Here is a 19,302-nt window from a genome sequence, read left to right as displayed (position 1 = left end):
CACGCTAGTATGGAAAGTAATATGGGAGCAGTAGCGAGCTACTCACAAAAATGAATGTGCTCCAGCTTGCTGACATCAAAGCGTGCATTGTGTTGATCCAGAGGCTGTTACTGTGCTGCATTATTGACAGTCACTTTACACCGTATGTAATTATCTCGGATAATTCGCATTTCATCAATGAAGACATGCCAAATAGGTGCAACAGAGAATCCTCAAGTTACAATTGCGAAGAACCAGATTTGCAGTGAACTTTTTACCAGGCTTTCTCCCTGCTTAACAATATTAGTGACCACTGCGTCTGCGATGCATATGCCCCACGTTGCTGGATGATGTCCCACTTGATCTTTGTGCGCTGATATGAGTCTAATGTATTAGACATTGAGTTCACTTTACACATCTTGTTGTGAACTCTTGACTTTCAGTTGCTCCTGTGGGGTTATGTAAAATGTCTTGCGTACGAGATATGAGTCGAAACTGAAGAAGAACTCATGACGCTAATTGTAGTCTGTCACTGACATTGTCTGAATGACAGCTGGCTTTGCTTATGTAGGTATGGCACAATTTTGTGTGACAGTATCATTTCTACATAGAGTATGTAGGATGTGACTTTGATAAGTAGCTGTGAATGTAGTACTTTGTGCAGATTTTGTGAAATTATTGCAAGAAATAGTGACCCACCCTGGCTTTGCACATGTAGTATCTACAGCCAGCAGAATTATCTGCTGAAATGTTATCTGTTCCATATCTATTCTTGTTTGGACTGACATCTCGTGGTAATGATGGGATCTGTGTACTACCACAACACACACTCCACCTGATTTCAGTGCCAGTTCAGCACAAGGCCACTGACCTGGCTTCAGTGCATCTGGTGCAAGCTGAATTTTCTGTGTGACCTTTTCCTGCATTTACCTTCTTACTGGTTAAACATTAACTCCATAACATAATATCTGATTTTATCAGGCTAACATCTGAAGTGTCATGCATTAGAGATCGTTCAGGTGTCAGTAGTAGCTTGTACCGACCTCCCAGCACTACTAGTTCGCACTGGCCTGGCGTACCATCTGGCAACCAACACAATTAGTAGTAGCTGACGCCAGCCTAGGGGGGTAGATGGGCGTACTTACTTAATTCCAAAAATCTCTGCCATTCACTGCCGGAAGGCAACAACATTGTTATCACAGCAGTGAGGGACTTTAATTCAGTTCAGCCAGGTTGCACAAATTTAATAAATTATTTACACAAACTATATACACTGAAGCGCCAAAGAAACTGGTATAGACATGCACATTTAAATACTGAGATGTATAAACAGGCACAATACGGCACTGCGGTCGACAACGCCTATATAAGACCAAAAAATGACTCGCACAGTTATGAGACTGGTTCCTGTTGCTACTGTGGTAGATTATCAAGATTTAAGTGAGTTTGAACGTGGTGTTATACTCTGCGCACGAGCAATGGGAGACAACTTCTCTGAGGTAGCGATGAAGGGGATTTCCCCGTACGACCATTTCACAAGTGTACCATGAATATCAGGAATCCGCTAAAATATCAAATCTCCGACATCGCTGCGGCCGGAAAAAGATTCTGCAAGCACGGGACCAACAACGACTTAAGAGAATCGTTCAACGTGTCAGAAGTGCAACCCTTCCGCAAATTGCTGCAAATTTCAATACTGGGACATTAGCAAATGTCAGTGTGCGAACCATTCAACGAAACATCATCGATATCGGCTTCTGGAGCTGAAGGCTCACTCGTGTATCCTTGGTGACTGCACGAAACAAAACTGTACACCTTGTCTGGGTCCGCTAACACCGACATTGGACTGTTGATAACAGGAAACATGTTGCCCGGTTGGACGACTCTCGTTTCAAAGTGTATCAAGTGGATGGACGTTTACGGGTATGGAGACAACCTCATGAATCCATGGACCTTGCAAGTCAGCAGAGGACTGTTCAAGCTGGTGGAGGCTCTGTGATAGTGTGGGGGGCGTGCAGTTGGAGTGATATGGGACCCCTGATCTGTCTAGATACGACTCTAATATGTGACACATACGTAAGCATCCCGCCTGATCACCTGCATCCATTCATGTCCATTATGCATTCCGACGGACAAGGGCAATTCCAGCATTACAGTGCGACACCGCACACGTCTAGCATTGCTACAGAGTGATCCGAGGGACACTCCTTTGAGTTTAAACACTTCCACTGGCCACCAAACTTGTACATTATTGAGCATATCTGGGATGCTTTGCTACGTGCTATTCAGAACAAATCTCCACCCCCTTGTCCTCTTACGGATTAAAGGACAGTCCTGCAGGATTCATGGTGTCAGTTCCCTACAGTACTACTTCAGACATTAGTCAAGTCCTTGCTACATCATGTTGCTGCACCTCTGCGTGCAGGTGTACCAGTTCCTTGTCTTTTCAGTGTGTATTTGTGAAACTGTATAATAAGCCCTACAGTAGTTTCTGAGATTAGCTGCAACATACAGACAGAAACCGCAACAAAGCAATTTAATTTATATTTGTGTAGACAGAACATGGGACCACCTGGATGGTTATTATCATCAAAAGGCTGACAATAAATTTAAATTTCCTCGTTTTTGCTTATGGCTACTAATTTCCAGGCAAGGTTTTCTTATCACAAATTGTTACATTTGCTGTTCTGCATCATACTTGAATGTTTGTGCCATCAATACAAAAACGCCCTTCACACTGTGTTTAAGGTGTGCCATACATTCCTCACTTTGGCCCTCTGTGTTGCTTTTGTGTGATTTCAACTGATTTATGGAAATAAATCTGCATTCTCTGCTGCTAAAACCTATAATAATGGATGCAGGTAGGGAAATCAATGAAAATCCAGAACTACAGGACTTTAGGTCTTCTACCATCCCATAAACACCATTGCAAGCAAGCAGTAGCATTGGTTTGAAATAAAAATGTAACGTAGTCATCTTACATAAGAGATGTTACCATATGCCTGAAAAGACTCACTAACTACAGGGTGAACAACTGTGTCGTTCATATGTTGTGCCAGTGAGAGAGAACCTCTTTTCCATCAGGATTCTAGCACTGTAAAGGACAGTATCTATGGTGCCGACACTTCTGGTCAGGAGATATATGATGACAGCAAATGTTGCGTGCAGGAAGAGGCAGACCGCCAGGCGGCGTCGCAGGCCGTGGCCCCCTCGAGCCCCCCGCCGCCTGCCACCACCACCAAGCAACGGCCAGCAGCAGCTCAGGAGCCGCGGCCGCAGCAACAGCAGCGCCAGCGGCAGAAGCGGCTGGCGCAGTGCGAGGCGTGCCGCGCGCGGCTGCAGCGCCACCAGTGGGGCCAGCACCTGCTGTCGCACTACCACTGGCGGCGCGGGGCCGCCGCCGCGCCGCAGCTCCACCGCCAGCTGGTGCTGCGCCACATGCCTGCCATCGCCAGGCTGGCCCCCTTCCGCTGCCAGCCCTGCCACTTCTACTTCAACACTGCCCACGATCTCGAGCAGCACGTCTGCTCCCGCGAGCACCGCCAGCGTGACACAGAGGTAAGTCGCTGCAACTGTCGCTTCTGGGTTTATGGCGTGTAGTGGTTCTTTTATTGTTCTGAATGACTGACAAGGAACCCCTTGAGTGCAGGGTCTCAAGTAAGTCTTTAGTAAGGCTCTTTTGAAAGTGTTGTGTTAACAATTATGACGTGAAACATATTAGCTGCTAATGACTCACCATGTTCATCAGGAGGACAAGAGGAAATGAGTGTCCAGGAGGAGCAGACATCAACGTTCTACACGATGTATGTATTGAACTACACAGAATGAACATCATCAACATTCAATAAATGTTCAAAACAAACCTTTAACTTGCACCATGAACATTGAATGAAAAACGGCAGCCGGCCGGAGTGGCCAGGCGGTTCTAGGCGCTAAATTCTGGAACCGCGCGCCGCTACGGTCGCAGGTTCGACTCCTGCCTCGGGCATAGATGTGTGTGATGTCCTTAGGTTAGTTAGGTTTAAGTAGTTCTAAGTTCTAGGGGACTGATGACTTCAGATGTTAAGTCCCATAGTGCTCAGAGCCATTTGAAAAATGGCATTTCACAGTGAGCAACAGGTTTGCACCATCAAGATCGAAGGCAAACTCCTTGGGAGTTACAAACCACGTGGCACGTTCAGTTAGATGTCCACTCCTAAAGAATCCATATACAGACATCAAAAAAAGTTTTGCACCACCTGTGTTCTGAGAGTTCAGGAACCTGTACAGAAAATTGGAATATAGATCAACATAAACACTATTTCCGTCCTTTTTATTGCTCATGAAAACCACACACTGCATGTTGTACCACCATAGCGGTACCTCTAGTACCCAGTAGTACAAACTCTTGTATTGATGCATGTCTGTATTCGTCGTGACATACCATCCACAAGTTCAGCGTAGATCCCTCAGAGTGATTGGTGGGTCACATTGTCCATAAACAGCCCTTTTCAGTCTATTCTGGGCATGATTGATAGGGATCATGTATGGAGAACATGCTGGCCACTCTAATCGAGCACTGTCGTTACCCTGAAGGAAGTCATTCACAAGATGTGCACGATGGGGGCGCGAATTGTCGTCCACGAAGACGAATGCCTCACCAGTATGCTGCCGATATGGTTGCACTATCGGTCGGAAGATGGCATGCACGTATCGTAAGCCATTACAGCGCCTTCCATGGCCACCAGCAGCGTACGTCGCCCCTCCCCCCATAATGCCATTCCAAAACATCAGGAAACCTCCACCTTGCTGCACTCGCTGGACAGTGTGTCTGCTAGCCTGTGTGGCCGAGCGGTTCTAGGCGCAGCAGTCTGGAACCACGCGACCGCTACGGTCGCAGGTTCGAATCCTGCCTCGGGCGTGGATGTGTGTGATGTCCTTAGGTTAGTTAAGTTTAACTAGTTCTGAGTTCTAGAGGACTGATGACCTCAGAAGTTAAATCTCATAGTGCTCAGAGCCATTTGAACCATTTGAGCAGTGTGTCTAAGGCGTTCAGCCTGACCGGATTGTCTCCAAACGTGTCAGCGACGATTGTCTGGTTGAAGGCCTATGGGACATTCATCGGTGAAGAGAACGTGATACCAATTCTGAGCGGTCCATTCGGCATGTTGTTGTACTGCGCTGTATCCTGTCTGGTTGCAAAGGTGTAACTCGCCATGGACGTCGGGAGTGAAGTTGCTTATCATGCAGCCTATTGCACACTGAGTCGTAACACTACGTCCTGTGGCTGCATGAAAAACATTATTCAACATGGTGGCGTTGCTGTCAGGGTTTCTCCGAGCCATATTCCGTAGGTAGCGGTCATCCACCGCAGTAGTAGCCCTTGGGCGGCCTGAGCGAGGGATGTCATCGACAGTTCCTGTCTCTCTGTATCTCCTCTATGCCTGAACAACATCAATTTGTTTCACTCCGAGACGCCTTGACACTTCCCTTGTTGAGAGCCCTTCCTGGCACAAAGTAACAATGCGGACACGATCGAACCGCGGTATTGGCCGTCTAGGCGTGTACGTCCTTCCTGGTGGAATGATTCGAAGTGATCGGCTGTCGGACCCCCTCCATCTAATAGAAGCTGCTCATGCATGGTTGTTTACATCCTTGGGCGGGTTTAGTAACGTCTCTGAACAGTCAAAGGGACTGTATCTGTGATACAGTATCCACAGTCAACGTCTACCTTCAGGAGTTCTCGGAACCAGGGTGATGCAAAACTTTTTTTGATGTTTGTTGAATCATATTGGTGTAACAAAGTGATGAGAAATGATGGAATGTATTGGCATGCAACCGAACGCAAAACAGTCGGTCATGGATCTTATCGTGAAACTGACTGTATTTTAAGGTGCAGCTGTAGATAGTCCGATAATATGTTTCATAGGCATGGAAATGCAAATATCCAGACACTGATTCTGTCCTAGGGATGGTTTGCTCTAAAGGAGTGTGATGTTTATATGCACTCCAGGAATCAAGCAAAAGCAAGTTATTTTGTCCAGCTAGTGGCCAAAAGCAGTGCTCATACCATAGTTGTAGTTCTCTTACTACTATTTTCCCACTCATGCTTGCTGTGGCGTAAGTATTCCGTACTGTGCTTGCAAGATCATGCACATGAGAAAGAATGGTAGGGGACAGGGCACCACCAATTTCTCACAGCACAATAAATAACTTTCTAGACAATTTACCATCCAGATTAACAGTCGACGTAATTGTATACAGAGGCGTTAAGGCATTGACGTTAGTTGACCTCGATAAAAGTCTCTTGGTACCTCTGATCTCCAGAGTTCACTTTTTATGCATTTCTACACATTTCCTCTTGAAATCCCGATTGGTCGGAGAAGAAACCATATTCCTTACTGAACGATGGGTTAAGTTTGTTTATCTCATCTGCAAATTTTCGTGCCGATTCTGCAGTTTGCTGTCCATCGTCAAATCAACGCTTTGCTTGAAATTTCTGTGTCTTACGTCTCCCAACTCTGTAGCACTGTTTGAAGTTAAGCAACCATCCACTGGTTCCACAGAAATCACTGTAACCTATCTTGCACAGTTTGATGTGCATAACGCAGCAGGCCACAGTCATGCACATCCTATAAATTGTATCGAGCACTGCTGAATGACGACTTTATATTTTTCCACCAAGCCAGGCCTACTGAAGCTAATAATAATTAAATTATTTTAGATGACAGAAGTTATTACGAAGAGGGGGAACATAATTCGTTGTTAATTCCATAGTCAATGGTCTCTTTTATAAACCTACGACACTGAGTTAAAGAGAGATTATTTTATCTCATTTCCAACTGAGTGCAGTGCAATATTTTTTAATGAGTGATTGCTGTATGAAACTGAGACACTGATTAGTCAGTAGTTTTATGACAGAGTGTTCTTTGCTTTTACAAGCCACACCCAGGGTGTTGGAACTAGAACGTTGTAGGGAGATGGTAATTTCATTACGCACTCATATGCATATTTTGGGGGCCCAGTCATGAGTTTAGTCTTCGAACATTAAAATTTTTAGGGTATTTTTAAGAAAAGTTCCTAATGTACAAGTTCACGTGAGATGTTGTAATTTTTATGATACACTCTGGAAGTATAAGCTGAAGTACTTTTTAATAAACTCATCAGGAATTCCTCGAGTGTGAGGTCGCAAAAGGCCAATGATGTTTACGGTACTCGACGCCCCACATATTGTCTACCTTGCAACAACAGTATTGGCGGCCAATGGCAACAGGCGGCGAGACTATACTGGGTGACAAGTATTTAAACCGACAAACTCTGGGAGGTTGTAGGGGACATCAAAACAAATATTTTTCCCTAATGTCATTTTTTCCTATGAGCAGAATTTAAACCGGTAGAGGAAGTTCTCTCTTTAATTAAACCAACAAACACTTTTCCAGTTTTTTATGACCAAGAGACAACACATTAACACAACCCAATTTCAATTACAGTAGATTTTCAAAAATGCCTCCATTGACACGTAAACAAAGGTTACACCGTCGCATCATGTTCTGTCTGAAACGGGCAAAACCCCCCGGAGTATCCTGAATTGTTCCTGCTGCTGCTACTATCCTCTTGTGATGCAATAGGGGTTGCGTAAACAAGGTTGCGCATCTCTCCTCACACAAAAAAGTCCAGAGGGGGCATAACTGGCGATCGAGCAGGCCATGGTACAGGACCACCTCTGCCAATCCACGTTTCTGGGAACCGTCGGTCAAGGAATCGACGCACACGATGACTGAAATGTGCCGACGCCCCGTCATATTGGAACCACATGCATTGTCTTGTTGGGAGTGAGAGGTCTTCCAGCAATTCTGGCAATGCCCTAGCGAGAAAATTATAATAGTGCCTGTCATTTAATGGCCTAGGTAGCAGATACAGCCCAGTTAAACGGTCCCCAACAACACCGTCCCACAAAAAACCGCACTTGATGAGCGCTAGTAACTATAGCATGTGGGTTATCCTCACTCCAAACATGCGGATTGTGCATGTTGCAGACTCCATCATGCCCGAACGTTGCTTCATCGGTAAACAATACAGAGGATGGAAATGTAGGATGCATTTCACACTGTTCCAGGTACCACTGCGAAAACTGTGCTCTGGGTGGATAATCAACTGGTATCCAGGTTGTGGACCCACTGTAAGTGAAATGGACGTAACCATTGTTCTCGAAGGACTGTTCTTACATTCGTTTGATTCGTCACCATGTTACGTGCAATTGCATGAGTGCTGATTGAAGGATCCCACTCGACAAGCTGCAAGACAGCTTCCTCAAATTGCAGCGTTCTTACCGTGCGACGGCATCCCTGTTCAGGTAATCAGCTAAATGACCCGGCCTCACACAGACATTGGTACACAGCAGCAAAGGTCATATGATGCGGGATACGGCGATTAGGATATTGTTGATAAACCCGCTGTGCAGCTTGTCTGTTGTGGTGTGCTACGTAGTATGCACCAACCATAGCAGTGTAATCACTCCAGGTGTATCGCTCCATTAATAAACAGAGACAATGCACTACTACACTGGTGGACAGCAGTTGCCTACAACTGAAGATCGTAATACGCCCTCTAACAACTGAAGATCGTAATACGGGCTCGAACAACTGAAGAGCGCAATACAGCCTGCACCGGTTTAAATAATCCTTATAGGAAAAAATTACTTTAGGGAAAAAATACTTGTTTTGATGTCCCCTACAACCTCCCAGAGTTTGTCAGTTTAAATAGTTTTCACGCTGTAGATGGTGAGCACAGAATGAGGCTACAGAGTGTAGTTGAACTGCTTAGTCGACGTGTAACTCACAAAAGTGCTACAGTGCAAGTGGTATTGATACAAAGCTGAGCAACGGCAATGATAAACAAAGCAAATATTGCATTGTATCTACAACATCTACAGAAGATGACATTTTTTCAGAAAGGAATCCAAAGAATTTGGCAGGGTGAGAAAGAAGCGGCAGATGAAATATTAGCGTTTCTACAAGATGAGTCACTGAAAGTGTGGTATCGTATACATTTGACTGTGTGGAGATTGTACATGAGGAGTACAATGATGACAATAAGTGCTCAACAATAAAAGTTACATTGAAGCAGGTGTCGACCCCTGTAGCTCATCATCCTTGTCGGACCAGGAGCCACATATCACATCTCCAGTGAAACATATTAAAGGACAATTGTTGTCCAAGGAGTAGGTACTAAACATAGTTATGTACATGGACGATCATCTGCAACACAGTAAAAAAGCCATTATGGACAGATTTCGAATATGTACACAGCAATATGACCACGTAGTGCATAAGAGAAGCTATGGATATGCAAAGGATGACAAGGCGCTGTTATTACAAAAACTGGAGTTCGAATCCTGCCTCAGGCATGGATGTGTGTGATGTCCTTATGTTAGCTAGGTTTAAGTAGTTCTAACTATAGGGGACTGATGATCTCAGATGTTAATTCCCATAGTGCTAAGAGCCATCTGAACCGCACAGCTATGTTTTTGAATATGTATGCGTATACCAGTTTCTTTAGTGCTTCAGTATAATTCATGAACTCAGTACTTTTTCTTCAAATATTTGTGTATGTGCCAAATAAAGGGTTAAATCGTGAACGAGGGGGTGACGTGAGAGGGGTGCCGCACAGTTGCAGGGCGACTACTGGTGCTCGCTGTGTCGCGCGTCGTGCGACAGCGCGGCCGGCCTGCTGGGGCACCTGCGCTCGCAGGCGCATGGCGAGCTGGTGGCGGCGGCCGCGGGCTCGCTGCCCGTCGAGCTGCGGCGCCGCCGCCTCCCCTGGTGCGCCGACTGTGGCCGGCGCTTCCAGCTGCGCGCGCAGGTGCTGGCGCACGCCCGCCGCCGCGGCCACTACCGCGCGCTGCGGCTGATGCAGAGGGTGGCCAGGCCGTGCCTCCGCAGCTGCGCCCAGTGCAGCCTGCGCTGCCAGTCGTGGGCCGAGCTTCAGCGACACGTCAAGAAGGTGAGCCGCGCGCCACCACTGCAGCTGTAATACAGAAAGCTTTAGATGTGGAGGAGGCCTTCGGTTGTGTTTGACACTATGGCATAATACACAAGCTACATTAATCAGATATCCCCTTCACATAATCAAAATTCTGACGTCTTTCTTAGGCAATAGGAAACTTTTTCTCACGTCAGACTAGTCATAAAGTATCATCAACCCAAGAGAAGCGCCGACCGAGGTGGCCGAGCGGCTCTCGGCGCTACAGTCTGGAACCGCGCGACCGCTATGTTCACAGGTTCGAATCCTGCCTTGGGCATGGATGTGTGTGATGTCCTTAGGTTGGTTAGGTTTACGTAGTTCTAAGTTCTAGGGGACTGATGACCTCAGAAGTTAAGTCCCATAGTGCTCAGAGCCATTTGAATCATTTTTAACCATGAGAAGCAGAGTTCTGTCCTGGATCCCAAACTATACACTATTTATACTAACGATATCCCAAAGAAAGCAGGTTTTGACAGATGTGAAAATTACCAAACTATCAGTTTAATAAGTCACAGCTGCAAATTACTAACGCGAATTCTTTGCAGACAAATGGAAAAACTGGTAGAAGCCGACCTCGGGGAAGATCAGTTTGGATTCCGTAGAAACATTGGAACACGTGAGGCAATACTGACCCTACGACTTATCTTAGAAGCTAGATTAACAAAAGGCTAACCTACGTTTCTAGCATTTGTAGACTTAGAGAAAGCTTTTGACAAAGTTGACTGGAATACTCCCTTTCAAATTCTGAAGGTGGCAGGGGTAAAAAACAGTGAGCGAACGGCTGTTTACAATTTGTACAGAAAGCAGATGGCAGTTATTAGAGTCGAGGGGTATGAAAGGGAAGCAGTGATAGGGAAGGGAGTGAGACAGGGGTGTAAAGGAAACAAAAGAAAAATTCGGACTAGGTTTTAAAATCCACGGAGAAGAAATAAAAACTTTAAGGTTCGCCTATGACATTGTAATTCTGTCAGAGACAGCAAAGGACTTGGCAGAGCAGTTGAACGGATTGGACAGTGTCTTGAAAGGAGGATGTAAGATGAACATCAACAAAAGTAAAACGAGGATAATGGAATGTAGTCGAATTAAGTCGGGTGATGCTGAGGAAAGTAGATTAGGAAATGAGACACTTAAAGTAGTAAAGGAGTTTTGCTATTTGGGGAGCAAAAATACTAATGATGGTCGAAGTAGAGAGGATATAAAATGTAGACTGGCAATGGCAAGGAAAGTGTTTCTGAAGAACAGAAATTTGTTAACATCGAGTATAGATTTAAGTGTCAGGAAGTCGTTTCTGAAAGTATTTGAATGGAGTGTAGCCATGTATGGAAGTGAAACGTGGGCGATAAATAGTTTGGACAATAAGAGAATAGAAGCTTTCGAAATGTGGTGCTACAGAAGAATGCTGAAGATTAGATGGGTAGATCACATAACTAATGAGGAGGTATTGAATAGAATTGGGGAGGAGTTTGTGGCACAACCTGACTAGAGGAAGGGATCGGTTGGTACGACATGTTCTGAGGAATCAAGGAATTACCAATTTAGTATTGGAGGGCAGCGTGGAGGGTAAAAATCGTAGAGGGAGACCAAGAGATGAATACACTAAACAGATTCAGAAGGCTGTAGGCTGCAGTACGTTCTGGGAGATGAAGAAGCTTGCACAGGATAGACTAGCATGGAGAGCTGCATCAAACCAGTCTCAGGACTGAAGACCACAACAACAACAACAACAACAACAACATCCCAAAAAGGCAACATTCATCTCCCACTCTTCAGAGATGATAAAGCGTTCTATTCGAGTCGCCCAAACCCAAATCACATCGCCATGTGCCTGTAGTGGCACCTTGACTAATTACTCAGTTGTGTAAGTTCTGGAAAATCAAAATTAATCGACAGAAATGCAACGCTATTATGTTCACTACCGGGAGGAGCTTCCAATCGTCAAATCTCTCTACACAGATGGGACCTCCCCAGTGCGAATTGGTAAAATGTGTAGACCTCAAAATTGACCTCAAACTTCTTTGGGACTTACACGTTACCGATGCATATAATCAGGGTTTCGCTTCGTTTCATCAGTTACATTCATCAGCCAGAATATTATGGGCATCAACACACTATCGACATAAACCCATCCAAGCGATAGCAGCGTCACCTGGTGGGGAATGAGTGCTAATCAGACACACATACAGCGCATGTTGTATCAACGAATGTGCTGTTCGTGTGCGGAATGTGGAAGGCACGTGATCTATCTGAGTTTGCCTGAGGGTAGATTGTGATGGCCCAGAGACTCAGCATGAGCATTTTGGAAACTGCACAACTTGTCGATTGTTCGAGGAGTGCTGTGATGAGAGTCTTCAGCACATCGTGAAACCAAGGTGAAACCACATCCAGATGTCTTGGACTTGGTTGGCCACCTCTCATTAGAGATGTCTGACATCATAAGCTGGGCAGACTGGTGAAACAGGAACGGCAGTGAAATGTGGCGGAACTATCATCAGGCTTTAATGCTGAACAGAGTACAAGTGTGTGTGAACACACAGTGCACGGAACACTTCCATCGATGGGCCTCTGCAGCCGATGAGCCATGCATGTGCCAATGTTAACACCACGACATACGCAACTACAAATGAAATAGACACATGACCGTCGGCACTAGGTGTTGGCGTAGTGACAAAGTGTTGCATGGTAAGATGAATCATAATACCTTCTTCATCATGCTAGTGGGAGGACCCGAATCCGACACCCCAGGGGAACAGATCCTTGCCACCTGTACTGCAGGATGGAGACAAGCTTGCAGCGTCTCTATTATGCTCTGTGGGACATTCACATGGGCATACATGGGTCCAGTGAAGCTCGTGCAAGGCACCATCATGGCGTAGGAGTATCGTACACTGGTTGCAGACCACGTATACCCTTTCATGACGATCATGTTTTCCAAAAGCACACACAGCACTCCGCCTTGAGGCCACACGTGGCCCATCGGGACCATCCGACCGCCGTATCATCCTCAGTTGAGAATGCGGATAGGAGAGGCGTGTGGTCAGCACACCGCTCTCCCGGTCGTTTGGATGGTTTTCTTTGACCGGAGCCGCTACTATTCGGTCGAGTAGCTCCTCAATTGGCATCACGAGGCTGAGTGCACCCCGAAAAATGGCAACAGCGCATGGCGGCTGGATGGTCACCCATCCAAGTGCCGACTACGCCCGACAGCGCTTAACTTCGGTGATCTCACGGGAACCGGTGTATCCACTGCGGCAAGGCCGTTGCCATGTTTTCCAAAGGCAGTGACATTTTCCATCAAGGTAATTCTCCATGTCACATGGCTGGGAATGTGACTGAGTAATTCGAGGAACACAGTGGCGAGTTCCAAATGATCTTCTAGCCCCCCAACTCGCCAGATCTTAACCAGATTGAATACATGGTGGGTTGTCATTGAACATCATCGTCAGGGAGAAAGGCCCTCCTCCCCGGAATTTACGGGAATTAGGTGACTTGTGTGTGTGTGTGCAGATGTGGTGCTAACTTCTTCCAGAGACCTGCCAAGGCCTCAGTCCTTCCATGCCACGATGTGACGCTGCTGTTGTCCGTGCCAGAAGTGGACATACAGTTTATTAGGTAGGTGATCATAATGTTGTGGCTGATTAGTGTATACGCACTGCTCAAGGACAATGGGTTGACAACCAAAGCCAAAACGTTAATTTGGAAGGCAATAATACTTCCCTCTCTACTATATGTCTAAGAGGTCTGGAGCATGTCTGCTGCACAAGCTACAATTACCTCCAAATAAAACACTTGAAATCGTTTCAGATGCATCCCAGTCCATTTCCAACACAGGCATACACCAAGACACAAATATGACATCCATCATTTCTATCATACAAAAAACACATGCACTCACTCTGCAACAAAACAGACATTTCACCATTTCATCTTGTCTCATCATTAGGTACAATTCCCAATCATGTTAACTATAAGCATCCTAGGAATATTATAACTTGCCAATTTCTATAATAACACACTGTACATAGCAGCAGTACACTTAATAACATACTAAGCACAAAAATCAGAAAAACACACACATGTAACACAGCTTTCATTCTCAGCCTCTACATTAGACAGAACGCAAAGTCCACCGGAGCTTCAAACTACATAGATAAATGGCCAGAAATGTAAGAGCACATGCCGCTTTCTCAGACAAAGCTGGTACTGAACAACAGCAACAACAGCGCAGCATTATCTGTTGTATTTTATATTTACCCTGAAGCACTCTTCTTCTTCCTAACACTCTTCCCTGATCTTTATGGATGAACAATCACCACTTGTTTCCATTTAATGCATCCGCAGCACATGGGTCTTCAGAACGCCTTTATTTTCTAAGAGCACGATCTACCGTTTCTTCGAACTTCTTTATGGTCCCCATGTAATCTCACTGATCTGGCATACAGGAATTATCATTGTACCCTTTACATTTCCATTCCTCACAAGGTGGTCCTCTCGCATTTTCTCGCCGATGAGCTCTGATGAGGAAACTCTAACCTGCTATCTGGTAGTGCCACTTCATATGGACTATGCACATCGGCAGGTGGTGCCACTGTGCGTTATGCTTCCGTTTTGACTTATAGAGGAATTATTGTATCACTTAAACCTGCATTGCTCCAGCACCTATGCTGCAATAAGGCTGAGTTATGTGTTATCATTTGTGCAACCATAGCTTTACAGTATATCATCAGAAGTATCTGGACATTCACATGTGACGAGGAATTGACCATTACATGTCACGTGAGATCAGTATAAAAGAAGGTAAGGCATACTGTGATGTCGGCAGAGAAACAGTAACAGTGGACTGGGTCAGTCAGGACAGCTCAGCGACTTGAAACGTAGTCTAGTCATTGGATGTCAACTGAGTAACAGATCCATCAAGGACATTTCAACCCTCCTAACGCTGGCCAGGTCGACTTTTGGTGATGTGGCTGTGAAGTGGAAATGTGAAGCAACAGTTATGGCTGATCGAAGACTAGGCAGACCCTATGTACTGACAGACAGGGAGTGTCGAATATGGAGGAGGGAGGTTGTAAAAAAATGCATAAGATCAGCAGGCGGAGTCATTCATCAGTTTCAGAGTGCTACCAGTAGTCCAGCTAGCACTATGACTGTGTGTAGAAAGTTTTAAAAATCTGGGTACAATGATCGAGTAGCCCCCCATAAGCAACACATTTGTGTCGTCGTGCAAAGTGATATTTCAGTTGATGTAAAGAGTGAAGTCACAGGACTAACCAGAAGTATTAATAAAACAATCAGCTGATTTTATGCAAGTAGCCTACACAGATTACAAACGACTTTGTATCAATACGAATTCTGCGGGTGGTGGTTATTTAACTATATAAGAACATCGCAACTGGTTATAGACAGATTTATTCTCTGTCACCAGCAAACTACAAGTTTGGACCAGGTAATATCTTGTGACGTGATAAGGTGTATGAAGTTTTTGAGAAAGTAGACTTTTATTTTACATTCTCAGTCGTCTATTTCTACAGCTACAGAAACATTCTAAAAGCGCTAGAGTGTAAAATGTTATCTCATAGCAGTAAGATCTAATACTGGTCAACAAATCAGTCTTCTGTTCATCTGTCATATTTTGCCTGCCTCCACTTAGCTAAACTTCCGAAAACCTACATTATATGCAGATCAGAGCTTATGAGACTCTTTCACTCAGCTTATGTCTATATTGTGATGATGAGCAAATGAAGTGGTTGACAGTATTAAATTCTTGGGATTACGACTTGATGATAAATTCAGCAGGGAGGAGCATACCACAGGAGATGCGTAAAGGATTATTTATATGCAATGCAGATGTTATCAGATATATGAGACATAAAAATAAAAAAGCTAGAACATTTTGCGTGTTTTCCTTCCATAATATGGGATCATATCTGGGGTTTCGCATCAATTCAAGCTAAAGTCGTACGGATGCATTAGCGTGTAATATAAATTATTTGCGATGCAAGTTCAAGAATGTGTTGCAGAGGCCTGTTCAAGGAACTGGGTAACTAAATACTGCTTCCCAGTACATTTATTATTTTATGAAACTTGTCACAAATAAGATAACTGTTTTTGAAACTAACAGTTCGGTTCATGGAATCAGTACTAGAAGTGAGGGTAGTGTATACAGTGCTTCCCAGAAGAAATGATGAATAATCAGAGATATGACAGAAACGATCATCCGAAGCAATAAAATTTATAAACAGGGGCTCTAAAGTGCATACTTTCAAAGCTATGAGCACTTGTTGATCTTCGCTACTGCGAAACACATTTCTCTACTAACATGTGCTCGTAGCTCATAAGGTATTTTAGAGCCCATGTTTGCTGGACATTTTTTCCTTGCTGTGGTCCACGCTACCCCCTCCCAAAATATGGAAAGCAAAGAACTTGCAGCAGAAGAGATATGTTTTAAGGGTTCAGAGATGAAGAGCTCATAGTTCTTAAAGTGTGACATGTAGAACCCACATTTACAAGATTTTTTTACTTCGAATGATCACTCCTGTCATATCCATTGCTTCTTGGACCCCCTGTATAAAGATCTAAAGTCACCTGCTTAGCGCAGGAAGGTTTTCACCATGCCGTAACACATATTTCCAAAACTTGCATGCAGCTGTAAGAAGTTTAGCTACTAATAAAGTACAAAACCTCAAGGATATATCGATGTCCATCGCCTACATCATTGACCAATTCTTTTGAAGATTCAACTGACGTCGGTCTTTCTTTGTATTTATATTGCATATATGTTGGAATTTATTTTTATCTCACATGCCAACTGTCACCTGTCTCTACTTGAGCCTGGTAACTGCTGGGTATCAGAACTGTCTTCACAGTTTGAGGTGACTGGATGCTAGGTATTTAAAATGCATGGTCTTTTATAACTCTTGATAACGGATTTGGTAGTACTATTATTGTATATATTATTAATAATGTGTGTTCTGCACATCTGCTGTACAGTAATGCAGTCTGTATAAGTAAGTGTTGAAAAACTATCTTCTGCTGTTTATTGTTTGTGCATTAGACAGTTTGTGACAATTTTGCTTTGAAATTTTAAATGGCAATATGTTTTAGATTTTAGATGTATTCTATTTTCTTGAGGATTTTTTCGTGTGGATATGTGGAATTACAATTTGCGTATCTCTTCTTTTGTAAATATATATTATGCATTTGGTTTTAGAACGTACTCAACGTCTTATAGGATCTCCTGACTGTGGATGTGTAGCAAGAAAAGCAAACCTATCTATTTGTCTACCTATCTGTCTATATATTTAGCTTCTAACTTGCACAGTGTAAAACAGATTATAAGTTTACTGTACATTTCAATGTGTCTTTCTTAAGAGTTAGTGGTAAATTAGCAATCTCATAGGCCAGAAATGTATTCTGGCTATACATCTTCAGTGAAAACATTTTATTTTACTGTTTTACTCCAACATTTGTTGGAACAACTCCAACCCTTCCCCGATGTTATTGATTCACGAGATATTCAAATGTACACATTATGTATTCATCAACAGAAATTGGAAAAATCGTGACAAGTAATTTAGGAATATTTTTATAAATAGTACATATCTTTAGTCAAAAAAATTCATTTTTCTGTTTTAGTCAACATGTTTTGGAACTTCAACTACGATATTGCCATGATACTATTGATTCAGAGGATACACGATGTATAAATTGTATACAAATCAATAGAAATAGCAAAAACTGTGACAAGTATTGTAGGTGTGTTTTATTAGTAATACGCCATATTCAGTTAATTTTGTTTTTACTGTTTAAGTCCAACGCGTTTTTGAACTACAACTGCAACTTTAAAATGATAATACTGATTCATAAGACAGTCAAATATATAAATTATGTATTTGTCAATATACGTAGGTAAAATTGTGACGAGTAGTTTTAGTCAGACACTGTGCTAGTAGGCATGACAAATCATGTGCAAGAATGTAAAATGTTTTTAACTGTCACTGATTTGAATAACTTTATTTACACTCACCAGTTATGTAAACAGTGATATTACGAGCTCGGATTCTTTAATACACTCTAGATTCACAAATTTTAATGTAATACAGTCATAAAAGTGTTACATTATTTGAATGTGAAAGTTTTTGATCGATGGAGCAGACAAATATTTCGTGGGCAAATGAACAACTATCATTTAAAAAAATATTCAAATGTGTGTGAATTCCTAAGGGACCAAACTGCTAAGGTCATCGGTCCCTAGGCTGACACACTACGTAGACTAACTTATGCTAAGAACAACACACACACACATGCATGCCCGAGGGAGGACTCACACCTCCGTCGGGAGGGAACTACACTACTGGCCATTAAACTTGCTACACCAAGAAGAAATGCAGATGATAAACGGGTATTGATTGGACAAATATATTATACTAGAACTGACATGTGATTACATTTCCACGCAATTTAGGTCATAGATCCTGAGAAATCAGTACCCAGAACAACCACCTCTGGCCGTAATAACGGCCTTGATACGCCTGCGCATTGAGTCAAACAGAGCTTGGATGGCGTGTACAGGTACAGCTGCGCATGCAGCTTCAACACGATACCACAGTTCATCAAGAGTAGTGACTGGCGTATTGTGACGAGCCAGTTGCTCGGCCACCGGACCAGATATTTTCAATTGGTGAGAATGTGCTGGCCAGGCAAGCAGTCGAACATTTACTCCATCCAGAAAGGCCCTTACAAGACCTGCAACATGCGGTCGTGCGTTATCCTGCTGAAATGTAGGGTTTCGCAGGGATCGCATGAAGGGTAGAGCCACGGGTCGTAACACATCTGAAGTGTAACGTCCACTGTTCAAAGTGCCATCAATGCGAACAAGAGGTGACCGAGACGTGTAACCAATGGCATCCCTACCATCACGCCGGGTGATACGCCAGTATGGCGATGACGAAAACACGCTTCCAATGTGCGTTCACCGCGATGTCGCCAAACACGGCTGCGACCATCATGATGCTGTAAACAGAACCTGGATTCATCCGAAAAAATGACGTTTTGCCAATCGTGCACCCAGGTTCGTCGTTGAGTACACCATCGCAGACGCTCCTGTCTGTGATGCAGCGTCAAGGGTAACCGCACCCATGGTCTTCGAGCTGATAGTCCATACTGCTACAACTGTTCGTGCAGATGGTTGTCATCTGGCAAACGACCCCATCTGTTGACTCAGGGATCGAGACGTTGCTTCACGATCCGTTACAGCCCTGCGAATAGGATGCCTGTCATCTCGACCGCTAGTGATAGGAGGCCGTTGGGATCCAGCACGGCGTT

At 44.1% G+C, this 19,302-nt stretch overlaps 1 protein-coding gene across 1 annotated transcript in view; it reads left to right on the top strand.

Annotated features, from left to right (window-relative positions):
* LOC126166548 (zinc finger protein 467) overlaps positions 1 to 19,302 on the top strand; it is a 430,211-nt gene that overhangs the window by 383,182 nt on the left and 27,727 nt on the right. Inside the window, exons 6-7 of the mRNA XM_049920414.1 lie at positions 3,148 to 3,537; positions 9,628 to 9,960. Coding sequence (XP_049776371.1) covers positions 3,148 to 3,537; positions 9,628 to 9,960 — 723 coding nt within the window. The remainder of the gene's footprint in view (positions 1 to 3,147; positions 3,538 to 9,627; positions 9,961 to 19,302) is intronic.

The sequence above is a fragment of the Schistocerca cancellata genome, chromosome 1, assembly GCF_023864275.1.
Source record: "Schistocerca cancellata isolate TAMUIC-IGC-003103 chromosome 1, iqSchCanc2.1, whole genome shotgun sequence".
NCBI lineage: Eukaryota > Metazoa > Arthropoda > Insecta > Orthoptera > Acrididae > Schistocerca > Schistocerca cancellata.
This window is presented reverse-complemented; position numbering and strand designations above follow the sequence as displayed.